Genomic DNA, 22,918 nt, shown 5'->3' with positions numbered 1-22,918 from the left:
GGGCCGACACAAGGCATGCACAGATGGTCATGTTTTACCTCCACTGACAGGCTGCCGAGGGTCCAGGAAATGTCTGAGTCCACATCCTGGTCCCCGCTGTGCCTAAAAGAACCAGTTGCCACCAGATCACTTTTCTGGAGTAACCATGGTAAAAGAGTGCTTTTTAAAAACAGACAAATCATCTCACATTGTTTATCTCATACAAGTAACTTCATCATAGCCATAATTAATTTTATCTGGGAATTCGACGCTTCTCGGCTCTGATACTCAGTGTGGATATATTTCATGAGAAACCAACCTAGAATTCTTGATTTAAAACCTTAATAATGAGATCATTTACTTAAGCAATACGAATAACAGAAAAGCCAGATAATATCATCATAACTATTGAAAAGCGTCAGTATTGTAGTTGGTGACTAAAAATTCAAGGTAGAATAGAGGAAGGCGTGTCATCCTCTTTTTTGGAAACATTAAGTTCTCACAATAATGGGAGTGTCACAACATTTTTGTTCAACCACAGAAGCTGTCTTTTTAACTTTCCCTTCACTTGAAACTGCGTTGCTTTGTTATTTTTTTTTTGTTTTTGTTACCTTTTCGTGATAATTCTCGACAACAAGAAGCCAACGTCGAACAACAGTGGGATTTGATTCACTCGGATCGGGTTGGATGGAGTTAAGAGCTGGAAAAGTGCCGCGAATTTAGGATGTCTCGAGGCGCATCACGCGTGACAATACCAGGTGAGCGCGAGACTTCATGAGCAAATCCTGGCAGCTGTTTTACACAAGTCAGACAAGAACAAAATGAATATATCTAATAGATAGATTTGCAGATGCAACAGATATTCATAAGCTCTAAAAGAAGTCAAACATAAGTCAGAAGTAAAGTAGAAAGCCATGCGCGTTGTGGTTGATTGACAGGTTCAGTGATGTTCTGGTTCTGGTCAGTAGGCTACTCAGTCTGGAATTATTTTAAACAATGTTTAGTTTTTTTTGTACATTTATATTTTCTATCCTCTATAAACTCGTATTAATAAAAATACTAAATTTATGAATAGTTCAATTCTACTATTGGAAATTAAATGAAATTGGAAAATGGTTGTCAGATTATTTAAGATATACAGTTTCCCTTATACATCAATATAAATTTAAATATCAAAAGGTCAATGGATATGCTAGCTGATGGTGCAGAGATGGAGGGTCACTTTGGGTCAGGTATCACTTTGGGTGAGACATTGGACAACTATTAGACTTTTAGACATTACTGAGTTTGCATAACCCTACAGTTATAGCCTACATACATTTCAACCGCACTACTGTTTTGTTTTGGACATACAGACAAATAGTTTGTTTATGGATAAATAGATAGATGGATAGATGTGATGTGTGGGATTTTCTGAGGTATGGGACAGGTGTGAAGCAATCCAGGCTATTCTTTCAGCTATGGATGGAATTTGATTATTTATCTTGGCTCTCTGTACCCCATGATTGGCAGGAAATTATCAAAAGTCTGGGACAGATTTTCTATCCACTGCCTTCGAAGAAACAAATACATATCTAGAGATTATCATCACGTTTAAATCCTGTCCAACCTGCTTGCATTCCAAAAATGACAATAACACACTGTATTAATTTGACTTCTTTGGCCAACAGACTCCTTAATCTGATTTGTTTTACTTCTAGATTTTAAAATATAAAAGAATGTCTAAACTTGTTGGTTAATAAACCACATGTTTATTATGTTAATAATAAATGTTGCTTCTCTGATTCACAATAAACATGAAACATGATCCATGAACTGTACTGTGGTTTGCAAAATTACTTGTTTGCATTGCTTTTCATAGAGCTCTTGCAATAACCAAAATGTTTCACGGTCAAAACAGCATAGATCATGTTATTTCCCTTCCTATTATTTGTCTAAACAAATAGATATGTTTCTTAATGTTGAATAACAAATTTATGCAAATAAATAACACATTTAATAAAAATGGAATAATACATTTACCCGACACATCCATGTGAGTTCCAATGACGCTCATAACATACTTTAGATTGTATCTTATCCAGACAAATCTATGTTTAACATAGAAACTCTCATGACTTCTCCAGACCTGTGAATCCCTATTTTACAATTACTTGATATTTACAGGTTTTCCAGCACTGGGAAAAAGCTGCTTAAAAGCTTGAAATTTAGTCTCTTTGCCCCTCACAAATCAGCAAACATTAACACTTTAACAACTCTAAATCCTGATACTCATGAACAGTGTCATGAATACTCAATTGAATACTCAATTGAATAAATGTTGCAGCATTCCCAAACCACATATTTGTGTAAAAAAAAAAACCTGAGGCAAAAACTGATAAGTATATAAAAAATGTAAATAACTTGAACTTGGGGGGGGGGGGGGGGGGGGGGGGAGGACAACAACAACACCAAAGGACACGCGCTTGATTCCTGCCGGTTCCACAGTGAGAGCGGCGTGGCCAGAGTTTTGGGCGCTGCGGCATGTTATATATGTTACAAATAGTTTTTTCAGCTTGAGAAATACAATGTATGGCGGGAGAGCATGACAAAAGACCGAAATGAGTGACTGTCACGCTCAATGCGTGGCACTTGAGAGCCCTGTGAATGCAAAGAGCTTACTAAATGAGCACACGGTACAACCTCTTAACCTCTGCCTTTTTTAGCTGATTTCTATATGCATAACCAGGTATATTAGACCTGCAAATTGTAAATTACGCCTACTATAATGCTAATGCTTAGAAAGAGAAAAATTGAAGATTGAGGTAGAGGACATGAGAAAGAGAGATTGTGTGAGTTGCTGAATGAATAAGCAGCCAGACAGATTTGATGAACGGGAATGCTGAAAGTTGACTGCCACTTTACATTAGACAGAATTACTGCCTCTCGCACACAGATAGTAATGCCTGTCTGCTTTTGTCCAGACCGTAAACCAGGAGCATTTCATCAGTCTTATTCAAACACCCCCACACAGCCATTCAATCACTCTCAGTATCTCAGTCTGTCCTATTACTGTAAACCAGCCGCAGACATTTACCGTTTCCTGCTTTTCTATCTTTAAATCAAGTTGGGCTTTCATCCCCCTTTATAGAGATGTGAATCACCACAGACTTTTGCAAACAAAAAAAACCCGAAGTACCATTTTGGATTGCTTTTTTAGAATTAACCTAAAATACTGATGTTACTAAAAAATGTAAAAATTAATATAGAATAAAAATATACAAACTCAAAAACCTTCGGATTTTATAGAATATACGTTACTAGAAACTTGTAAAAGTTAAAAACAAAGCATTAAAAATGCAACATGTCAAAAGTTAAATCATTGAACGTCTGTGAAAATCATTGAACTCCTGTGAAACAGGATATTTAACTAAATAAAATGCCAAAACCTAATATATAAATAGTTATTATTTTCATAAAAGACTCCGAGGACAGATTTAATGACATAAATGTGTTCAGAAAATAAACAGGTTCGTTTTAATTTCAATGCCCACTGACACACTGGAAGAGCATCATACTGTAGCAGTAATAAGCTTCACTCAGTTACACGCTGTTGTTGTGTTAGATGAACACACTTTTTCATTTCTTTCTTTGAACAGAAGCATTTCTTTGTTTTTCTTTGAAGGATGCTTTACAAGCACAACAAGCACCTGAGTGGAGGATACAAGAAGTCTGCACATCACTTTATCTGGCTTCTCTGTCTTTGGGTTCAATTCCTGCCTCAAGGTTAGTACAATATTGTTGCAATTTTACCAATCGTTATTTGTTAGAAAACACATAGAAAAACAGGACTTATGACACTACGAAAGTCAAAAAATGCTATTTATGGGAGAGCAAAACGGAAAAAGGTGATATGAAGATTATTATATTTCATCTTGACAGATGATGTTAACAGATACTAAGCTGTTTGTATTGTTTCCATATTTATACATGAGCAAAGTACAGAGAGAGAGAGAGAGTCTAAAATTTGGCTGAGCATCAAGTCCAAATATCCTCCTAAGACAGCATTTGCTTAATTGCTTGCCAGCACTCCCATACAGGTCTATAAAACTAGTTCAAGCAGTAAATCCATTAATAAGAATGGAAGGAGGCTGTAAAGTGTGAAGGGGAAGTACTGAGTCAGCTGTCTACTAGAGTCAATCAATGCAGAAGACAAACTCGCAACATTTTTAGGGGGCAGCGTATTTTAATCACATTATGAAATCTGATCACTAATAGAATTCACACACCCAGAGGGCGTCTAGCTGAAGGAGAGCAAGAGAAAGACTTGTTGAAATAATTTGGAAGAGTCCAGTTGTCCACAGCATGGTGGTCCTAACCTTAATGCATTAATTATTAGCGTTCACAGTGAAGACAACGGGATTTAGAGCATTTCACGCCTCATTCCTCTAGAGAAACCACCAACACAACACACTGTTGAAAAGTGCCTAAGTGTTTTTCAAATGATGCACTATACACTACCTTTTAAAGGTTTGGTTTCAGTAAGATTAAGAAATTAATACTTTTATTCAGCAAGGACACATTAAAATGATCAAAAGCGACAGTAAAGACATACTAGTTTATTACATACACACATTTACTGTTTCCAGGAAATTAAGTTTCAAATGCATGTTATGAATGAGATTTTTTTCATATTTATCTTGGCTCCATGGTTACACTGTGAACTTTAGAGGATAAGCAGACATCTGAGAGAAAACAGCGAATGGCTGAAAAAACAGACAGGCTGTAAAATGTTTAGTCAGAAATGGATGACACTAAAACTAGATTGTCAAACTAAAAACTGCTTTTCTAGCAAACTTTTTGAATTTAACTAGTGAAGCTACTTATAATTCATAATGGTTATTCAGCCTGTAGATTTGAAAATTACGCTTCTAGTCTAATCACGCCACCTTCTCGGCTGTCTTCCAGTGCCCTGCGAGGTCTTTGTCGTGAGACTGGCACGGACGAAGGACTCCTATTTAGCACAGGACTACTAAGGTACACTGGGGAGCATATTCCATAGCTTAGAGGAAATATGCAATTATTGCCAACCGAGGGGGGGACTTAGAGAATACACATATGGCCCGGAGGGATGCATATGGAGCACACTGGGGTGTCCAGCCTCAGGTGGAATATTTCAACCCCAGGGGTGGCAAGGTGGCTTGCCAAGGGAAAGACACATGCTCAGAGAGGCTTACAGTGGAAATACACATGTGGGGGTCGCTCAGAGGAGGGACCATGCACACGGGAGGCACCTAGCCGACGCGCAGGCAATAGACACTGGTGCCGACGTCAGGAGTGCTGGAGGAACTCAGGGCATTCGGAGAAGCTCACCTGAGGAGAAATCGCACGTATCCAGTCCGTGGAGTGGAATGGCGAGCAAGCTGAGACACCTGAGCGGGTCCAGTACTAGCTGGTTGAAGCGAGTACATGAGAGGACACTGGCTCCACTCGGAGATTGTAGAATCTGGCGAATGTGTTAGGTGTCGCCCAGCCTGCAGCTCTGCAGATGTCTGTTAGCGAGGCACCATGCGCTAGAGCCCAAGAGGACGCCACACTCTGGGTGAAGTGGGCAGTCACACCAAGGGGGCACGGTCGACCTTGCTGCTGGTATGCCAAAGCAATGGCGTCCACTACCCAGTGAGACAACCTTTGCTTGGAGAGAGCCTTTCCCTTCAGCTTCCCACCATAGCAGACAAAGAGCTGCTCTGAGGTCCTGAAACACTGCGTTCTGTCTACATAGGCGCAGAGAGCGCGTACTGGACAGAGCAGTGCCAAGGCTGGGTCTGCCTCCTCCAGGTGCAGCGCTTGCAGGTTCACCACCTGGTCCCGGAAGGGAGTGGTAGGAACCTTGGGCACATATACAGGCCGGGGTCTCAGGATCACATGAGACTAAGCCGGCCCGAATTCCAGGCACGCTTCGTCAACGGAGAATGCGTGCAGGTCCCCTACCCTCTTGATGGAGGCCAGTGCAAAACCCGCAGCGCTGTCTTCATAGACAGGAATTTCAGCTCGACTGATTGCAGGGGCTCACATGGAGCACTCTTCAGGGCAGTTAGAACCACTGAGAGGTCCCAAGAGGGAACGAGAGGAGGGCGAGGCGGATTTAGTCTCCTCGCTCCTCTCAGGAACCTGATGACCAGTTCGTGCTTCCCCACCGACTTACCTTCGATGAGGTCATGGTGTGCGGCAGTGGTGGCAACATAGACCTTCAGGGTGGAGGGAGACAGCCTTCGCTCCAACCCCTGTTGAAGGAAGGAAAGCACAACACTGATCGAGCATCTCCGGGGGTCTTCTCGGTGAGAAGAGCATCAGCTGACGAAGAGGTTCCACTTCAACGCATAGACGTGTCTCGTGGACGACGCCCTAGCGGAAGTGATGGTAGCCACCACCGCTGGCGGTAGGGTACTCAAACCTGCCTCGTCCCATCCAGGAGCCACACGTGGAGGTTCCAGAGATCGGGACGAGGGTGCCATAGGCTGCTCGTCCCTGAGAAAGAAGGTTCTTCCTCAGAGGGATCGGCCAGGGAGGTGCTGTCGCGAGGAGTACTAGTTCGGGGAACCAGGTCCGGTTGGGCCAGTAAGGGGCAACCAGAATGACCTGCTCCTCGTCCTCCCTGACCTTGCGCAAGGCTCACTGGGGGAAACGCATACTTGCGGCCCTGCAGCCAGCTGTGCGCCAGAGCATCCGTGCCGAGCGTGCCCTCGGTCAGGGAATAAAACTGGGCCCAATGGGTCGAGTCGTGAGAGGCAAACAGATCTATCAGTGCGTCCCCGAACTGGTCCCAAATCAGCTGAACCGACTGGGGATGGAGTCGCCATTCTCCAGGGAGGGGCTGAAGCCGTGAGAGCTCGCCGGCTGCACAGTTCAGGACTCCGGGAATGAAAATGGCTTGAAGCGACCTCAGATGCTTCTGACTCCATAAGAGGAGGTGGCGGGCGAGTTGCGACATACGGCGCATACTGATATGCGCGCGCCCTGATAGCAAACCATAGGTATGGTCTGAGTCGAAGGAGAACGGAGACATAAAGGTAGGCGTCCTTCAGGTCGATCGCTGCAAACCAATCCTGTGGCCGCACACATCCAGAAATGCGTTTGGCCAGGAGCATCTTGAACGGCAGCCTGTGAAGGGAGCGGTTCAGATGCGTAGGTCCAGGATTGGCCGTAACCCACTAGACTTCTCCGGGACAATGAGGTAGGGGCTGTAAACCCGGACCTCATTTCGGCTGGAGTGACAGTCTCAATCGCACCCTTCGCCAGTAGGGTAGCAACCTCCGCTCTCATGATAGGGGCATAGCCATCGACCAAAGTGGAGTGGACTCCCCTGAAGCGGGGAGGAGACCGTGCGAACTGAATCGCATAGCCGAGCCGATGGTTCGCGCGACCCAGCGGAACAGATAGGGAAGCTCTAGACAGGCTCCCAACTGTGCCAGCGGCGTCAAGAACCACAGACGTCCCCCCGGTGGTGCAGTGAAGCGGAATGACCGGCCCAGACGTGGACGGCATAGCGGCCCGGTGTGGGGGCAAGGTCAAAACCGCACCCTGACAAAGGAGGCCAGGGAAGCGGTCCATGGACGGCACGCCGTGTCAACCGCCTCTGGGACAGAGGGGGACGAGGAGAGCACGGCTGGTGAACTCTGTATGCTCAGTGACGAGAGAGTCAGCTCTTTCTGAATAAGGATTCTTCCCAAGCCCTCCAACGGGGAAAGGAATGGCCCTGCTACCAACTCCTGGAAAGAACTGAATCTCATCTCTGAGCAGCCCATCTCAAAAGTGCCGCTTAACCCGGCGTTTATCGGGGGGCGGGGCTGGAGAGGGCTGTTGCAGCCCCCCTACGGTCTTCCAGAGCCAGGCCCGGGTGAACGGGTGGGGTTGGAACCATGGGAGGGCGCCTTCGGTGGTGGGCAGACTGAGGGAACTGAGCGGACGGCGGGGCCGTCGGGCAGAATAACCTCAATCTGCTCACGGGCGGTTGAGAACTGTTGGGCAGAAGCACTCAACCGCACCGCCGAAGAGGCCGACCTTGGAGATGGGGATGTCGAGCCGACGGGTCCGCCCGACATCGTGCACATCAGACCGGTCAGCCCCAGAATGGTGAACATCACCTGACTCCAAGAGCGTACAGCCACTTTCGTCGCTCGGAGAGCAAGGTAAGTGGTGGCTCGCAGCTCACTGAAGAGCCTCGGGTAAGTCCCGCCCTCCTGCATGTCCATGAGCATCTGGACCAGGTAGACCAGCAGAACGGTCATGGGATGCAGTGAGGCGGCTGCCTGTCCTGTGGGACTATAGGATTTCGCCACAGATTAGTGTAGACGAAAAGAACTACAGGCTTTGGACGGGTGCTTAGGATTGCGCCGGGAAGCACTCTGAGGACACAGTAGCATGGCAACAGAGCGTTCAACTGAGGGGACCCCAGTGTACCCATGGGCAGCGGCCCCTGAGGGGAGGAAAGGCGGATGAGACCAACGAGCGGACCCGTGATCTCATCATGCACGTCCGGGAGGAAAGATATTGGGGTTTGCCGTGGACGCGGGTCGGCAGCCTCACCCAAAAACCAATCGTCTCGGGAAACCATGGCCGTCATCTCCGGATCAGACTCAGAAACAGTCGTATGCACACCAGAGGGTTGCAGCTGTGACGAATCGTCATTTCCAGAAGAATTAAGCCCACCTACTGATGCTGCTACAGACACAGCATCATCCTCTGTAGCTTCAAATGAAAACACACGGGCCGACCGAGGGTAGACTCGTGGAATCATCAGTTCGCTAGCGGGCACCGTCATTAAAGAAGGGGGCTGGGGTCGCGGACACAGAGTTGGCGCCTTGTTCCAGACCAACACCCTCAGGTCACCCTGGCCACCAGCCGAAGATCGGGGGGTGGATGAGGGGACTCTCACTCTTGCGAGTTCACCCAGTCTCGACCTATATATGACGCGATGATCACGTTCCCAGCGAGAACATGAGTCATCCACGAGCGCTGTTCAAGCATGATCAAAGCCCAAACACACTAGACAGCGCTCATGCCCATCAGAGTCCGATACCAGTCCGCTGCAACCAGAAATGCACGGGCGAGCCGTCTTTAAAAAGACGTGCCGCGTACAAGCTCTTTTATGAGAGGAGAAAAAAACTCCGCGATGTTGAAGCGCACAGGGAGACACACACACACTGGCAGATCACTGCACAGATCAGCAGGCACTGTGAGCTCGCTGCAGATCGCCGTCACACCAACACCGGAGAGAGAAGCTCGTCTCGTAGAGCGAAATACTCTTGGCTCCGAAGCGAAAACATATCTGCATGTTGCCGGCTTCCTCCTTTTATACCCACGAGGTGGGGCGGAGTTACGCTATGCAAATTCCGCAGACCCATGGCATTTCTTTGCCATTGGCTCGTTTTGTAATACTCGAAGTCGATAGGTGTTCTAAGCGAAACCCCATTCGTCGTCATCTGACGTAACTCGGAGTGACAACGAAAGGGAACTGTCATTCAGTAGGCCTATATACCACATTCGTGGTACATTTGCATCAGTGAAAAACATTAATTTCCTTATAAAGAATATGCAACTGTACACCATCATTGTAAAACCTTTGCTCAGTGAAAATAGCAAAGTGCAAAATATAGCTCACCCCATATCTCTCCTCAGCACACATGTACAACACTCTCTGACTTCACAAAATACTTCATACAATTATTATGAAAATTAATAAAGAAAAATAATACTAAAAAATAACATTAAACAGTAATTTTTTTGTCTTCACAGCTATATTCTCCTGGCACTGAAATAATGAGAGTTAATTAGGGTGACAACATCAAACTCAAATACATTTCAACGAAATGCAACAAAAAAAGGGTTAATTCATATACCTATTAATATACAGTAAGTCAAATATGTGACTTGTGAATCCTTTTTTGATCACTTAAATGAACCATCCAGAACTAATTTACTAGAATGAATCAGTTCTGAATGTGTTTTCAAAACTAGGGGTAAGCAGGGCACAGCCTAACACAGGGCTAGTTGTAACACACATGGTTTAAAAGTTTCCACACATGCCTGCATGACAAAACTTAGTGTATTTACTAGTTGCCATATCAACACTATAGAGAAAAAATTGCACCAAAATTCTAAAATCTTTGGAAGATATCACTGAACATTTAGTTCACCATAGCAAAAATACTGAAGATAATTTTTCATCTCAGTTTTTAGTGTTTATATACAATAAGACAAATCTGCTATTATTTTAATCTCCAATTTGTTATTTAGCAATTGAGATCGTTCTTTAATGATTTTCAAACCAGCAGAAGACACTAGCTTTGTTTAAATACCTTTACCTGTTGTAACACTGCATTACAATGTGCCCCTATTAAAACTATGCTATTCTATGATGTTAGTGATTTAATTCACATTAACAACTTTTATGAATTATATTGAGAAACCATGAGAAAGAGGTGAATAAAGTCAATGTTCAGATATTATACACTTTTATGTTTTGCTCTATGCTGTATAGCTGTGTTTTGTGGTGTGTTCGTTGTCAAACTCAAACATTTGTTTATTCTTAATTATTAAAAAATGCCGTTATTTTTATATGAAAAAGTGAATTATTTTATTTTAATGACAAAATATTTTTTGTCAGCTGTCATATGGTCATTACAATGTGCCTCTCACACCTACGGTATGGGGCATGTTGTCACATTTTACTTCCATTGTTTCGGGGTAAATAAAGAAAAAAGTATACACAAAGTATTAATGACACAAAACTACATAAATGTACTAGACGTGTGAAATGAATGTGGGAAGAAATAAATACTCTGAGCCCTAAGTGAATTTACAAAAACTGAGAAAGTCAAAAAGTGTTAGGTTGTACCCCACACTCCCCTATATAAGAGAGGAGGCTTTTTCCACCCCTTCAGATCACTAAGCGGTTAGTATTAAAAACAGTAATGGTGGTCACACTACAATGCTTGTTTGGAAAAAGTAGGTTGACTGGAAAGGCCATACTATACTTCTACTAATGGTAAAACTTCAATTTAATTGTCCTTTTGAACATTCTGTTGACTATAAGTAAGTTTGCAACTACATTGAGTATTTGTAGACTGTCTGCTTAATATCTGCTAACTCTTTATTGTGATGCTCCCAAAACAGACATTCTACTAACTATAAGTAACTTTGCAACTACTGTACATGTTAACTCTAACCCTAACCCTACCAGTCTACTAACACTACTAATATTCTAATGAGAGTTAGTAGACATGTAGGTGCAACATTACTTTAAAAAAAAGAGAGAAACCCTACTAACTATTCTATACAATGAAAAAATGTTTAGTTAGTAGCGTCAGTACTTTTAGCTAGCTATTCCCCAGCACTGATGCTGTTATTTAAAACATTCCCAGAATAACAGATGCTTGCAACATTAGTATTTTAAAGACTGGACAGGTTAAACACCATATTTGACACACATCAAAACAAAAATGTGAGGGTTAAGTAGAATCCTTATAGTTTTTTTGTAGATGAAATAACACTTAAAATAAGGATTTACAAAAAGTTTACAGTAGACAAACAATTTAGATGTGATCTAAGGCATACAGTATATGGAACAGAATGCAGATCTAGCCTATCTATTATAATTAAATATCCAGTAAATTCTAATTTAGAGTTATAAGCTACAGCTATTATCTTGACATAGTCACACCTTTAAAGTATTTATGGAATGCGCACACACACATAATCAACATATGACTGTCAGTGTTACTGAAAGGACACAGTGTATCTAAAGGTGTTCCTTTCAGACCAAATCTGGGCCAGCCTGTTTTAACAGCCTGTTGTTTGCATGTCAAAGCACCAAACACAAGCATTGTGAAACTGACAGGCCTCATGGGGAAGTGATGAGTAAAATGGACAGGTCTGAGGGATTTAGAGTTAAAAGTTAATGTGAAGGTGCGCAGATTTCGTGAAGATTTAATAGAGCAGAATATTTTCAGTGTCTTGAAAAGGCCAAAGGTTACATTGTCTTTATAAATTTGCAGCAGTCTTAATAGGTTATATAAATTTTAGTGGCCATACAGCCTTTGACAAATATCATTCTATTAAAAAATAACCAGGTTAAATTTAATTGACGCCATTTACTTTCTTAGTACATGTTCCAGGTCTTAATGTGAACAATTTGTAGTGCATGGAAAGGTGCAGTCGGATTAGCAAATTTCCAGCGAAATTTGCAGGCAAGAAAGGTCCAATGTCTATTGCCTATTTATATGACTGGATTTTGCCTACGAACATCAGTACAATGTGACTATAAATATATATGACTCCACCTTTATTCCAAAGAGGTCTTTGTAATGTTTAACCAAAAAGTAATAACTTGTTTTTTTTTTCAAGTGATATCATCAAGAATTCTTATTATCCTCAGCTGCATTTATTTTAAATAAAACGGGTTGTAAATCTAAATTTTATCTTATGGACATTGTTATTTTTTTTCTAGGGATCCACCAAATGAACATTTCGGCAAACACAGTAACCAATGATTATTTATATTTTGAATACAATAACTGATAATATCGGCCAGTATCAGTCAATATTTTGTGAATCTGATTAGAAGATAAAATGACACCAAACATCATGTATACTGGAAACGGCATGTGTGCAATGGATTAAAAAATCGGTAACACTTTACAATACGGTTCATTAGTTAACATTAGTTAATGTATTAACATGAACTAACCATGAGCAATACATTTGTTACTGTATTTGTTCATCTTTGTTAATGTTAGTTAATACAAATACAGCTGTTCATTGTTTGTCCATTATAGTTCACAGTGCATTAACTAATGGTAACAGGATTTAAATAAAGTATTAGTAAATGTTGAAATCAACATTAGCAAAGATGAATAAATGCTGTATAAGTGCTGTTCATTATTAGTTCATGCTAACTAATGTTAACTAATGAACCTTATTGTAAAGTGTTACCAAAAAAATCTTAGTGGCTCAGAGAAACATTTTATTTTATTTGTATTTAACATTAGGTAGGCTAGAATTTATAATTTATTATATTAAATACATCAGCCTGTTTACTTATTGGCCTTATACCAATAACAATACAATTACCTAGAAAGAATGACTCAAATTTACAATAAAAATTATCTTTCTTTCTCTCTCCAAAGTAAATGGCTTCTTTATGTCGGATGCTAAGGCTGTCCTGCAAGGATGTGATGACCACTGGACTTTCCAAGGACAGGGTCGTATACCTGTGCTCTTTCAAACGACTGTATGCGTGGACGTAAAGGTCCTTTCCCCAGGCGGGTGGACTGCATTTAGCTATGTCTCGGCACCCGCACCCCGCTATGAACTGGCCCTGCAAGGTGATGAAAACAACCTGTACGCCTGGCTGTTGGGCGTACGCCACCAGTTCACTGTACAGCTGACCACTCATCGCTGGTACCACATATGTCTACGGTGGGACGCCCCTCAGAAAAGCTTCAGCCTGACAATAGGTGGGAGCTCAGAAGTATATCAGCGGACTGCCATTGCACGAGCAATTCCCCCTTCTGGACGTCTTCTGCTGGGTTGCCAACCAAATGTGGCCTCATCTAAGGTAAAAATGGCTACGGTGGAGCTCTACCTTTTCCGCATATGGGACGATGTAGGAGAGCACAGGATATGTGAGGACGGGACTGTGATTGGCTGGGACTCACGAAATTGGGGCTTCACACGAGCCCAGGCCAGAGTCCAAGATCACACGCTTCAATGTGGTGAGTACACGGGATTGACAAGAGGGGAGCCTGTTTAACCAGTAAAGGATAAGAGAGGCGGGTTGAAAATAGCAGTGATGATTTGCTAAATGACTGTGTAAAAGCCAGCGTCAGATCAACTACGCAAACTGTAAACAGCCTGAAGCATATTCTCTCTCTGAACTAAAAGTATGCACAGCATGTTTTTTAGTTTTGTTTTTTGTGAGTAACATCTTTAAAACTATTTAAAGCCTTAATGTTGAACTATCCAAACAAATGTCTTGCTTGTAACAAACAGCATGCGGATTAGTTTGGACATGTTTGGTTGTGTAGTGTCATCATATACATGCATGATGAAAATGATGCATGATGCTTTGATGTTGCGTGATGATTTCACTACTTTAACTTCTCAAGAAAACTCACTTTCATGCATGTACAGTATTATTCTATAGATAAAATAATGGTCTTGTAGGAAAATCCAGTGTTGGCCTGTAGTTGTATAATTAGAACATGGTAGCTGGTTTCTAGCTGGTCTAAAGTGGTCATTAGCTGGTTGACAATGTTCCAAAAATCAGCTTGAAAAGCTGGTAACCCGTTTGTTGCTGGTCCATGATGATCTACGTACCAGCTTGTACTAGTAGCTAATGACTAACTTGAAGAAGCTATGACCAGCTTATGACCAAGTACCTAATGACTAGCTAGGACTACTTAATTACCACTTTGGACCACCTAACATCTAGGGATGTGCGCTGCACCTGATTTCTATGATGTTTTAAACCGAAATTATGTAACCGGCAAGTCGACTAGTCCTAGAAACCACAAGGAATCAAACAGTCAAATTCCATACTGAATGCCGCTGAAAAATAGGTCATATACTGTCGACAATTATATTGACTGTATTTTGACAATATGACTATATTGACTGTTGTTCAATTAGTCAATATAGACATATCTATCAAAATCAACTGAATTAATAGGTAATACGTGACCAATAAGTACAAACTCAATATTATAAACAGATTTCCTCAAATAAATGTGTAAAAAATATAAAGCAAAACATAAATGTGCAAAAAATAATGTAAACAACTAGTATTTCCAATGGCGACTAGCAGCAGCAGTACCGTTTAGTCGACTAGTCTTGCATATCCCCAATAACTATAGGATCAGCTAAAGAGAACCAGCAATGGGTTAGCAAGCCCAGCTTATTACCATCTTGGACCAGTTAATGACCAATTTAGACCACCTAATGAATAGCTTAATGACCATCTTGAACCAGCTAGAAACCAGTTATCATGTTCTGAAACAAAATTACTGGCTTAAAAATGGATTTTCCAACAGAGGAATCACAAGCCTTGCCTGTTCCCTGCATCAGAAGGTATCCATTTTTCGTGTAAAATCTACTGCATAATGTATACAGGAAATTTGCCTTAATTTTATTTGGTGTTTTTTAACTGCAGTAAACAAAGTCTCAAGAAGTATCATTGGAATAAAGCATTTATACTTGCCTTTGGTCAACTTAACAAAAAAAATCAATAAAATCCGATATACATCAGATCAAATCTGGCTCTGTTCTAGAAGTGAATGAGCTCACCATGTAAGACACAGGCCTTTTATCTCCTCCACAGGAAATTATGATTTCAAATCAATTTCAAATATCCTACAGGATATTTGAAACATTCCAAAACACATCCAGATCCCAAGGTTAGATGGAAAACCTTGGATGTCTTGATTGAAATGATCAGATCAGATTTTGATGCAGGGTACAAGAAAGACAGTAGTAACGACACTTGACTTTCTATCATTTGTGCATGCCAATTCTATTTCTATATTTCATCTTCTAGGCCTAGGGCATCTACGTATGAAACGTGATGCAACAAATCCTCCAAACCCATTCATCAGTAAGTGTAGTGCAAGTGTGAATTCACTTCACTGAGTACCATTGTAGTTTGGTGGTGGGTAACTGTCTTGGGAAAGTTACTTCCCAAGTTATAAGCTATTTATAATTTAAAGTTGTCTATTTTCTAACACAAAAAAAGCAGCTCTCCAGTTCATGTTCATGTTCTTATCCATCTGACATCTGACAAATCTGACAAATTCCAAAATAACTTGGTTTTGGCCAGATTTTGTTCGAAATGGCGTCACAGTAATTCGTTATATGATTTAGCTTGAAGAGTATCAGGGCCTCTAAAACTTAACAGATACTGTACATATTCCATTAAAAAAATTGTATACACATTTAATTAAATGACTTATAAAAACATATTTAACTTAACATTTCTAAGAAAAAGAATCAGACAGTGAATAAGTTAATTTACATCGGGGGTTTTCAAATAGTTCCTGGGGCCACCCCACCAATGCACGTTAAGGAAGATTATTTGTCAGAGTACACTACTAGTTCAGCTGTTTTAAATAAGAGATGGAATGGTTTGAATAGAACAAACCAACTCAATATAAAGAAGAATATAAGAGAGAGGACAGTTTATTAGAGCATGTTTGATTATTGCCATGGAACACAAAAATGTATGTTTCACACAATGTCTTAGCTTCTTACTTATGACCACTTACAACACTGAACATCTGAATGTACTGCACTGAATGTGTGCTAGTGAGATTCGAGAACAATGGCAGAATTTTCCACACACAAAGGATTTATACAGCTTTATAAGATCTGGAATATAGTACATGAGTCAAAGAGATCTACCTTAAAAGTGCTTTTTTCCCTCTTTTGGAGCTTAACAGTAATTCGTCATACATTTCCAGCTTTTAGAAAACAGCGTGGATATATCTGAATGACAGTGAAATATTTGTTTAAAAACAATCTCTAAACAGAAAGTTATTAACCAAACCTGTATTATATATTTAGATTTAGAAGGCATCAAGCTGATAGTTTACAAGTAAATTGCCATAATTAGGATAGTTTCAAGGAATCAATACTTCTAGTGAATGTATGACGGTGCTTATCCTTAACGTCATATGTCATTTCCACTCCTCTGCAAAGGCAGCTCTTCCTTTGTCCTCGTTCTCATTGGAATGCTGCACTAAATAGACACACATGTTCCAGGCATGCATGACGCCAACTAATATTTTGAACAGTGGGCGGGTTATGTAGGGTTTTGTTGACTGTAAATCAACTGGATCTGCACATTAATATCATCTTAATCATCAAAGATTAGGAAACACGTCCATCTGAAAAGAATCACTATTTCACATTTTGAAATTAAATGAATTGACACATGCGCAGGTCCATTTAGTGAAATGTGTAGTCATGTAGAGTCCTGTAAAATAAACATAATAAACACAACTTTTCTGTAAAAAATGCTTAATAATTACTAAGTGTAACAACAAAAAAATATATATACAGCGCTGGTCAGAATTATTTGCCCCCTTGGTAAATATGATCCAAGATTGCTGTAAAAAATAAATCTGCATTTTTTATATTTTATTTTAAAAAATGCAAAAATCTAACCTTTTTGTCAGGAATCAATCAGATTCATTCCCATCCACCACTCAAAGATCACTCTCCCCGGAACACTAACCACTCACACCTGTGCACCATCAATTACCTCATCACCCAGCTCTACAAAACACCCATGCACACTTCAGTCTTTGTCAAGCCTCCAACAGGAATAGACCATAACCCTCTGTCTCCTGAAGTCTCCAAGTCAACCTGAAAACAAACCACGTAACGTATACTCACCTTTGAAATACCCACCTTTGTATCCTTGTCCCGCTGTTCCCAGAAGTCCTGCCTGGTCCCATGTTCCCCGAGTCCTGGAGATTCGTCTGAGTGTCCCACGTTCCCGCCGAGATCTCCGTGTCCGCTACTGTATCTGAAATAGAAAAGGAGATGTATCAATGAACAGTGTCTGCTCACGCCAAGCTAACTAAAGGAGGATCTGCTCACCTGGAATCCGCTCTGCACGTAGTGATCGTCACCGCACCGCACCTTCACCTGAACCTTGCCTATTCACCTTGTCACTTGAATCATTGTAAATAAACTCACGTTTGAATTCACTTACCTCCGCCTCTGTGCCTGTATCCTGACAGAAGGCTTGACCTACAAAAGAAAATAAACAGCGCGATGGAGTCTACCCGCCATGGTGTTAATCCTGTACAACCTACAACCGCTGTTGTGAATTCCAGTCAGCCGACGCTCAGTACTTCCGCAGGCCCCACTTCTTCTATGGTTTGCTTCGCGAACCCAGCATCACGTCTAGCGCTATTCTCCGGTCGGGCGGAGGATTGCAACGGGTTCCTGCTTCAGTGTTCGCTCACTTTGGAACAGCAGACCCAGTTGTACCCCACAGAAAGATCGAAGATTGCTTTTATAATCCAACAGTTATCCGGGGCTGCTTCAAGATGGGCTGAAACATTGTGGTTACAGGAATCCACTGTTACCTCGTCGGTACAGGAATTCGTAGACCATTTTAAAGAAGTTTTCGGGCGACCAGTTGATGATTCCTCCACCAGGGACAAACTACTGCAACTGCATCAGGGCAGAAAATCGGTTTCTGAGTATTCATTGGAGTTTCGCACTCTAGCCTCCGCAAGTGGGTGGAACGAGAAGGCGCTCATCTTTGTCTACCGACGTGGTTTGAATCCTGCTCTCCGTCTTCAAATGGCAATATATGATGACAGCCTGGGTGTGGAAAAGTTTATCCAGCAAGCTCTCCGCGTGCACCAACGATCTCAGGGCTGCTATCTCGAAACTCAACGACCCACTAGTACCTCTCAGTATCCCGCGGAAGGTCCATGCGAAGCAGGTGGAGAAAGGATGCAAGTGGATACTCACCGACTGTCTCCAGCGGAACGTGCCCGACGTCGAGAGCTAAGATTATGTCTGTATTGCGGAATGGGAGGACATTTTCGTCAGTCATGTCCAACTCGACCCCCCAGAATGCTTGTGAGTTCTGTCTTTACGACCGATTCGGTGTCAGCCCCATTAACGATATCAGTGATCCTAAAATCCACGACTTTCCATGTTTCTGCCACAGCCATTGTGGACTCCGGGTCGGCAGGAAACTTCATTTCCGGACAGCTCTGTCAAAAACTCCAGCTCGAGAAGTCAGCCACCACCAGACCGTACTCCATCCATGCAGTGACGGGTGAAACCATAAATCAGGGGTATGTCACATCTCAGATCAAACCTGTCATCCTCGGTGTCGAAGACACACACCATGAATTATTTGAACCTTTCATATTAGAGAACAGTCAGACTGATATAATCCTTGGCCGCCCATGGCTTATACGACATCAACCGAATATCAACTGGAAATCTGGTAAAATACTGACTTGGGGTTGTAAATGTGCGTCCAGGACCGCCGAACTCGCGATCACGCCCATCGTTAACATACCCGGCAACATTCCAGTGAACTCAACCTCCGTTGAAAGCCCCACAGAAAGCCTGTCAGTGTCCATCCCTACCTGTTACTCTCTGTTTGCAGATGCGTTCAATCCTGTCGAGGCTGCCAAATTACCACCTCACCGAGCCTGGGATTGTGCCATCGATCTCGTTCCAGGAGAGCCCATCCCTAGGGACGAATCTACTCCCTGTCTATCCCCGAACAAAGAGCCATGCAACAGTACATTGAAGAAGCCTTGAAACAGGGTTATATCCGCTCCTCCACATCACCTGCTGCTGCCAGTTTTTTCTTTGTCCCTAAGAAGGATGGCGGACTACGTCCGTGTATCGACTATAGAACCCTGAATCGGATAACCGTGAAGTTCAGCTATCCACTCCCGCTGGTTCCTTCCTCTCTGGAACAACTTCGAGAGGCTAAGGTATTCACCAAACTGGATTTGAGAAGCGCATATAATCTCATCCGAATTCGAGAAGGCGACGAATGGAAGACCGCGTTCATCACCCCAGCAGGCCATTACGAATATTTGGTTATGCCATATGGTCTGGTAAACGCTCCTTCCATCTTCCAAAGCTTCATGGATGAAGTCTTCCGAGATTACCTGAATCGGTTCGTAATAATCTACATTGACGACATTCTAATCTATTCCAAGGATCCAGTGGAACATCAACGACATGTCTCCCTAGTACTCCAACGGCTACGTGAATTCTCCCTGTTCCTTAAGGCAGAGAAATGTTCCTTCCACCAAACCTCAGTCGAGTTCCTCGGTTATCAACTCAGTGAAAAAGGAGTAGAGATGGACGATCGCAAGACCAAGGCGATAGCTTCCTGGCCAACCCCACAGACTGTTAAAGAATTGCAAAGGTTCCTTGGATTTGCCAATTTTTACCGGAGGTTCATTCACCAGTACAGCCTGTTAACTGCCCCTCTAACATCTCTCCTCAAAGGAAAGCCCAAGACACTGCTCTGGACCGGTGAGGCCGATCACGCATTCCAGTCTCTAAAGACAGCGTTCACCACAGCTCCTCTACTCCGACATCCTAATCCTGAGGAAATGTTCATTGTTGAAGTTGATGTCTCCACTACTGGGGTAGGAGCTGTGTTATCCCAGTACTCCAACTCGTCCCCCAAACATATGCCATGTGCGTTCTTCTCTCACAAGTTATCGCCTGCTGAGGTAAACTATGATATCGGCAATCGGGAACTCCTGGCGGTAAAGCTTGCTCTTGAAGAATGGCGACACTGGTTAGAGGGCGCCAAACACCCATTCCTGGTTCTCACTGACCACAAGAATCTCCAGTACTTAAAGGAAGCAAAGCGACTCAATCCACGCCAGGCCAGATGGGCACTCTTCTTTACTCGATTCCATTTCCAGATCTCCTATCGCCCTGGTTCAAAGAACGTCCGAGCGGATGCTCTGTCTCGTCTCCATGCCCCCGAAACTCACCACGAAGAACCCGAGAATATCTTGCCAGAAAGGATGTTTGTCAATCCCATTCAGTGGGATTTAAACGAGCAACTGATGGAGTTGTCCCGACACCAGCCCAGTCCTCCAGAGTGCCCAACCGGAAAGATTTACGTACCCGATGAATTTCGCATGTCACTAATCTCCTCAGCACACTCATCCGTTGGGACGGGTCACCCTGGAATAACCAAGACCTGCTCCACCCTCCAGACCCGCTATTGGTGGCCCAACATGCTCCGCGATGTCAAGACCTTCATCCAAGGATGCATCCTGTGCGCTATGAATAAGAATCCCCGTCACTTACCCGCTGGAAAGCTCATGCCCCTACCTGTTCCACAAAGACCCTGGTCACACATTGGGGTTGATTTTGTGACTGACCTTCCACCCTCAGAGGAAAACACCTGTATCCTGGTGGCCATTGATCGCTTTTCTAAAGCGTGCAAATTGATTCCCCTGAAGAACTTACCCACAGCATTTGTAACCGCAGAACTGTTAATGGAACATGTCTTCCGGAATTTCGGCCTTCCAGAGGACATTGTGTCAGACAGGGGGCCACAATTCATCTCAAAGGTGTGGCGAGCCTTCTTTGCATTAATGAACGTAACCGTAAGTCTAACTTCAGGGTATCACCCACAGGCGAATGGGCAGGCGGAACGTAAAATCCAGGATGTCAGCCGCTTCCTCCGTACCTTCTGCCATGCCAACCAGCATCTCTGGAGCCGCTATCTCGTATGGGCAGAGTATGCTCAAAATTCCCTTCGACAAACCTCCACCAACTTAACCCCGTTCCAATGCATTCTGGGTTACCAACCCACACTGTTCCCGTGGTCCGGGGAGTCCTCAGAAGTCCCTGCAGTCAACGCCTGGTTCCGGAACAGTGAGAGGGTATGGAACCAAGCTCACCATCACCTCCAACAAGCCATAAACCGCCACAGTCACTTCGCAGACGCTCATCGTGGCAACGCCCCCGAATACCAACCTGGCCAACTGGTTTGGCTTTCGACCAAGGATATCCGGCTGAGACTACCTTGTCGCAAACTAAGTCCAAGATACATCGGTCCATTTCCCATAACGAGGCAAATTAATCCAGTTACCTACCAGCTCCGTCTGCCAAACCAGTATCGCATCCACCCCTCATTCCATGTCTCCCTTCTGAAGCCCAATCACTCACCTGTTCCAGTTCCCTCTACTGATCTGGCGCAAGATAAGAATCCTCCGGTACTCCCCATTGAAGCAGAATCCATCTTCGCTGTAAGAAGGATCCTGGACTCCCGACGTCGGGGTGGTCAACTCGAGTACCTGGTTGACTGGGAGAATTATGGACCAGAGGAGAGGTGTTGGGTACCTCGTAAGGACGTCCTCGATCCCATGCTACTCACTGACTTCCATGAACAACATCCTGAAAAACCTGCTCCTCGACCTCGAGGTAGACCCTCGCAACGTCGGGGTCCTGGGTCCGCTGGCGCGGACGCTGGAGGAGGGGGTAGTGTCAGGAATCAATCAGATTCATTCCCATCCACCACTCAAAGATCACTCTCCCCGGAATACTAACCACTCACACCTGTGCACCATCAATTACCTCATCACCCAGCTCTACAAAACACCCATGCACACTTCAGTCTTTGTCAAGCCTCCAACAGGAATAGACCATAACCCTCTGTCTCCTGAAGTCTCCAAGTCAACCTGAAAACCACCACGTAACGTATACTCACCTTTGTATCCTTGTCCCGCTGTTCCCTGAAGTCCTGCCTGGTCCCATGTTCCCCGAGTCCTGGAGATTCGTCTGAGTGTCCCACGTTCCCGCCGAGATCTCCGTGTCCGCTACTGTATCTGAAATAGAAAAGGAGACGTATCAATGAACAGTGTCTGCTCACGCCAAGCTAACTAAAGGAGGATCTGCTCACCTGGAATCCGCTCTGCACGTAGTGATCGTCACCGCACCTTCACCTGAACCTTGCCTATTCACCTTGTCACTTGAATCATTGTAAATAAACTCACGTTTGAATTCACTTACCTCCGCCTCTGTGCCTGTATCCTGACACTTTTATTGAAGTAAACGAATTGAAAGTGAGGGGAAAATCAAATTAATTCATTTTTTTACAGACATCTTTGATCATATTTACCAAGGGGGCAAATAATTCTGACCAGCACTGTATATATGTTATAATTAAACTTTGTTTTTTGTGTTCTCTTCTTTCACTAGTGAATTAAATGTGTGTTTTTGAGAAACCCTTGAAACCAATTCTGGATTTTAAGATTTAAAGGTTAAATTATATATATATATTTATGTATATATTTCCACTTACAGCATCCCAAAGTGTAGCCACTAGCCGAGAGTTTGGTTCAACTTCTCAAAGTAAGTGTTCATCTTTGCTTCACCA

At 43.1% G+C, this 22,918-nt stretch overlaps 1 protein-coding gene across 1 annotated transcript in view; it reads left to right on the top strand.

Annotated features, from left to right (window-relative positions):
* Positions 1 to 439: 439 nt before the first annotated feature.
* Positions 440 to 22,918, top strand: part of adgrg2a (adhesion G protein-coupled receptor G2a) — a 40,349-nt gene continuing 17,870 nt past the window's right edge. Inside the window, exons 1-5 of the mRNA XM_077244865.1 lie at positions 440 to 737; positions 3,644 to 3,744; positions 13,146 to 13,733; positions 15,554 to 15,610; positions 22,846 to 22,893. Of these exons, the coding sequence (XP_077100980.1) occupies positions 3,645 to 3,744; positions 13,146 to 13,733; positions 15,554 to 15,610; positions 22,846 to 22,893 (793 nt within the window). The 5' untranslated portion in view covers positions 440 to 737; position 3,644. The remainder of the gene's footprint in view (positions 738 to 3,643; positions 3,745 to 13,145; positions 13,734 to 15,553; positions 15,611 to 22,845; positions 22,894 to 22,918) is intronic.

Source organism: Siphateles boraxobius, unplaced genomic scaffold (genome assembly GCF_051911475.1).
Source record: "Siphateles boraxobius isolate OS27281-9 unplaced genomic scaffold, OSU_SipBor_1 26, whole genome shotgun sequence".
NCBI classification, from domain to species: domain Eukaryota; kingdom Metazoa; phylum Chordata; class Actinopteri; order Cypriniformes; family Leuciscidae; genus Siphateles; species Siphateles boraxobius.
This window is presented reverse-complemented; position numbering and strand designations above follow the sequence as displayed.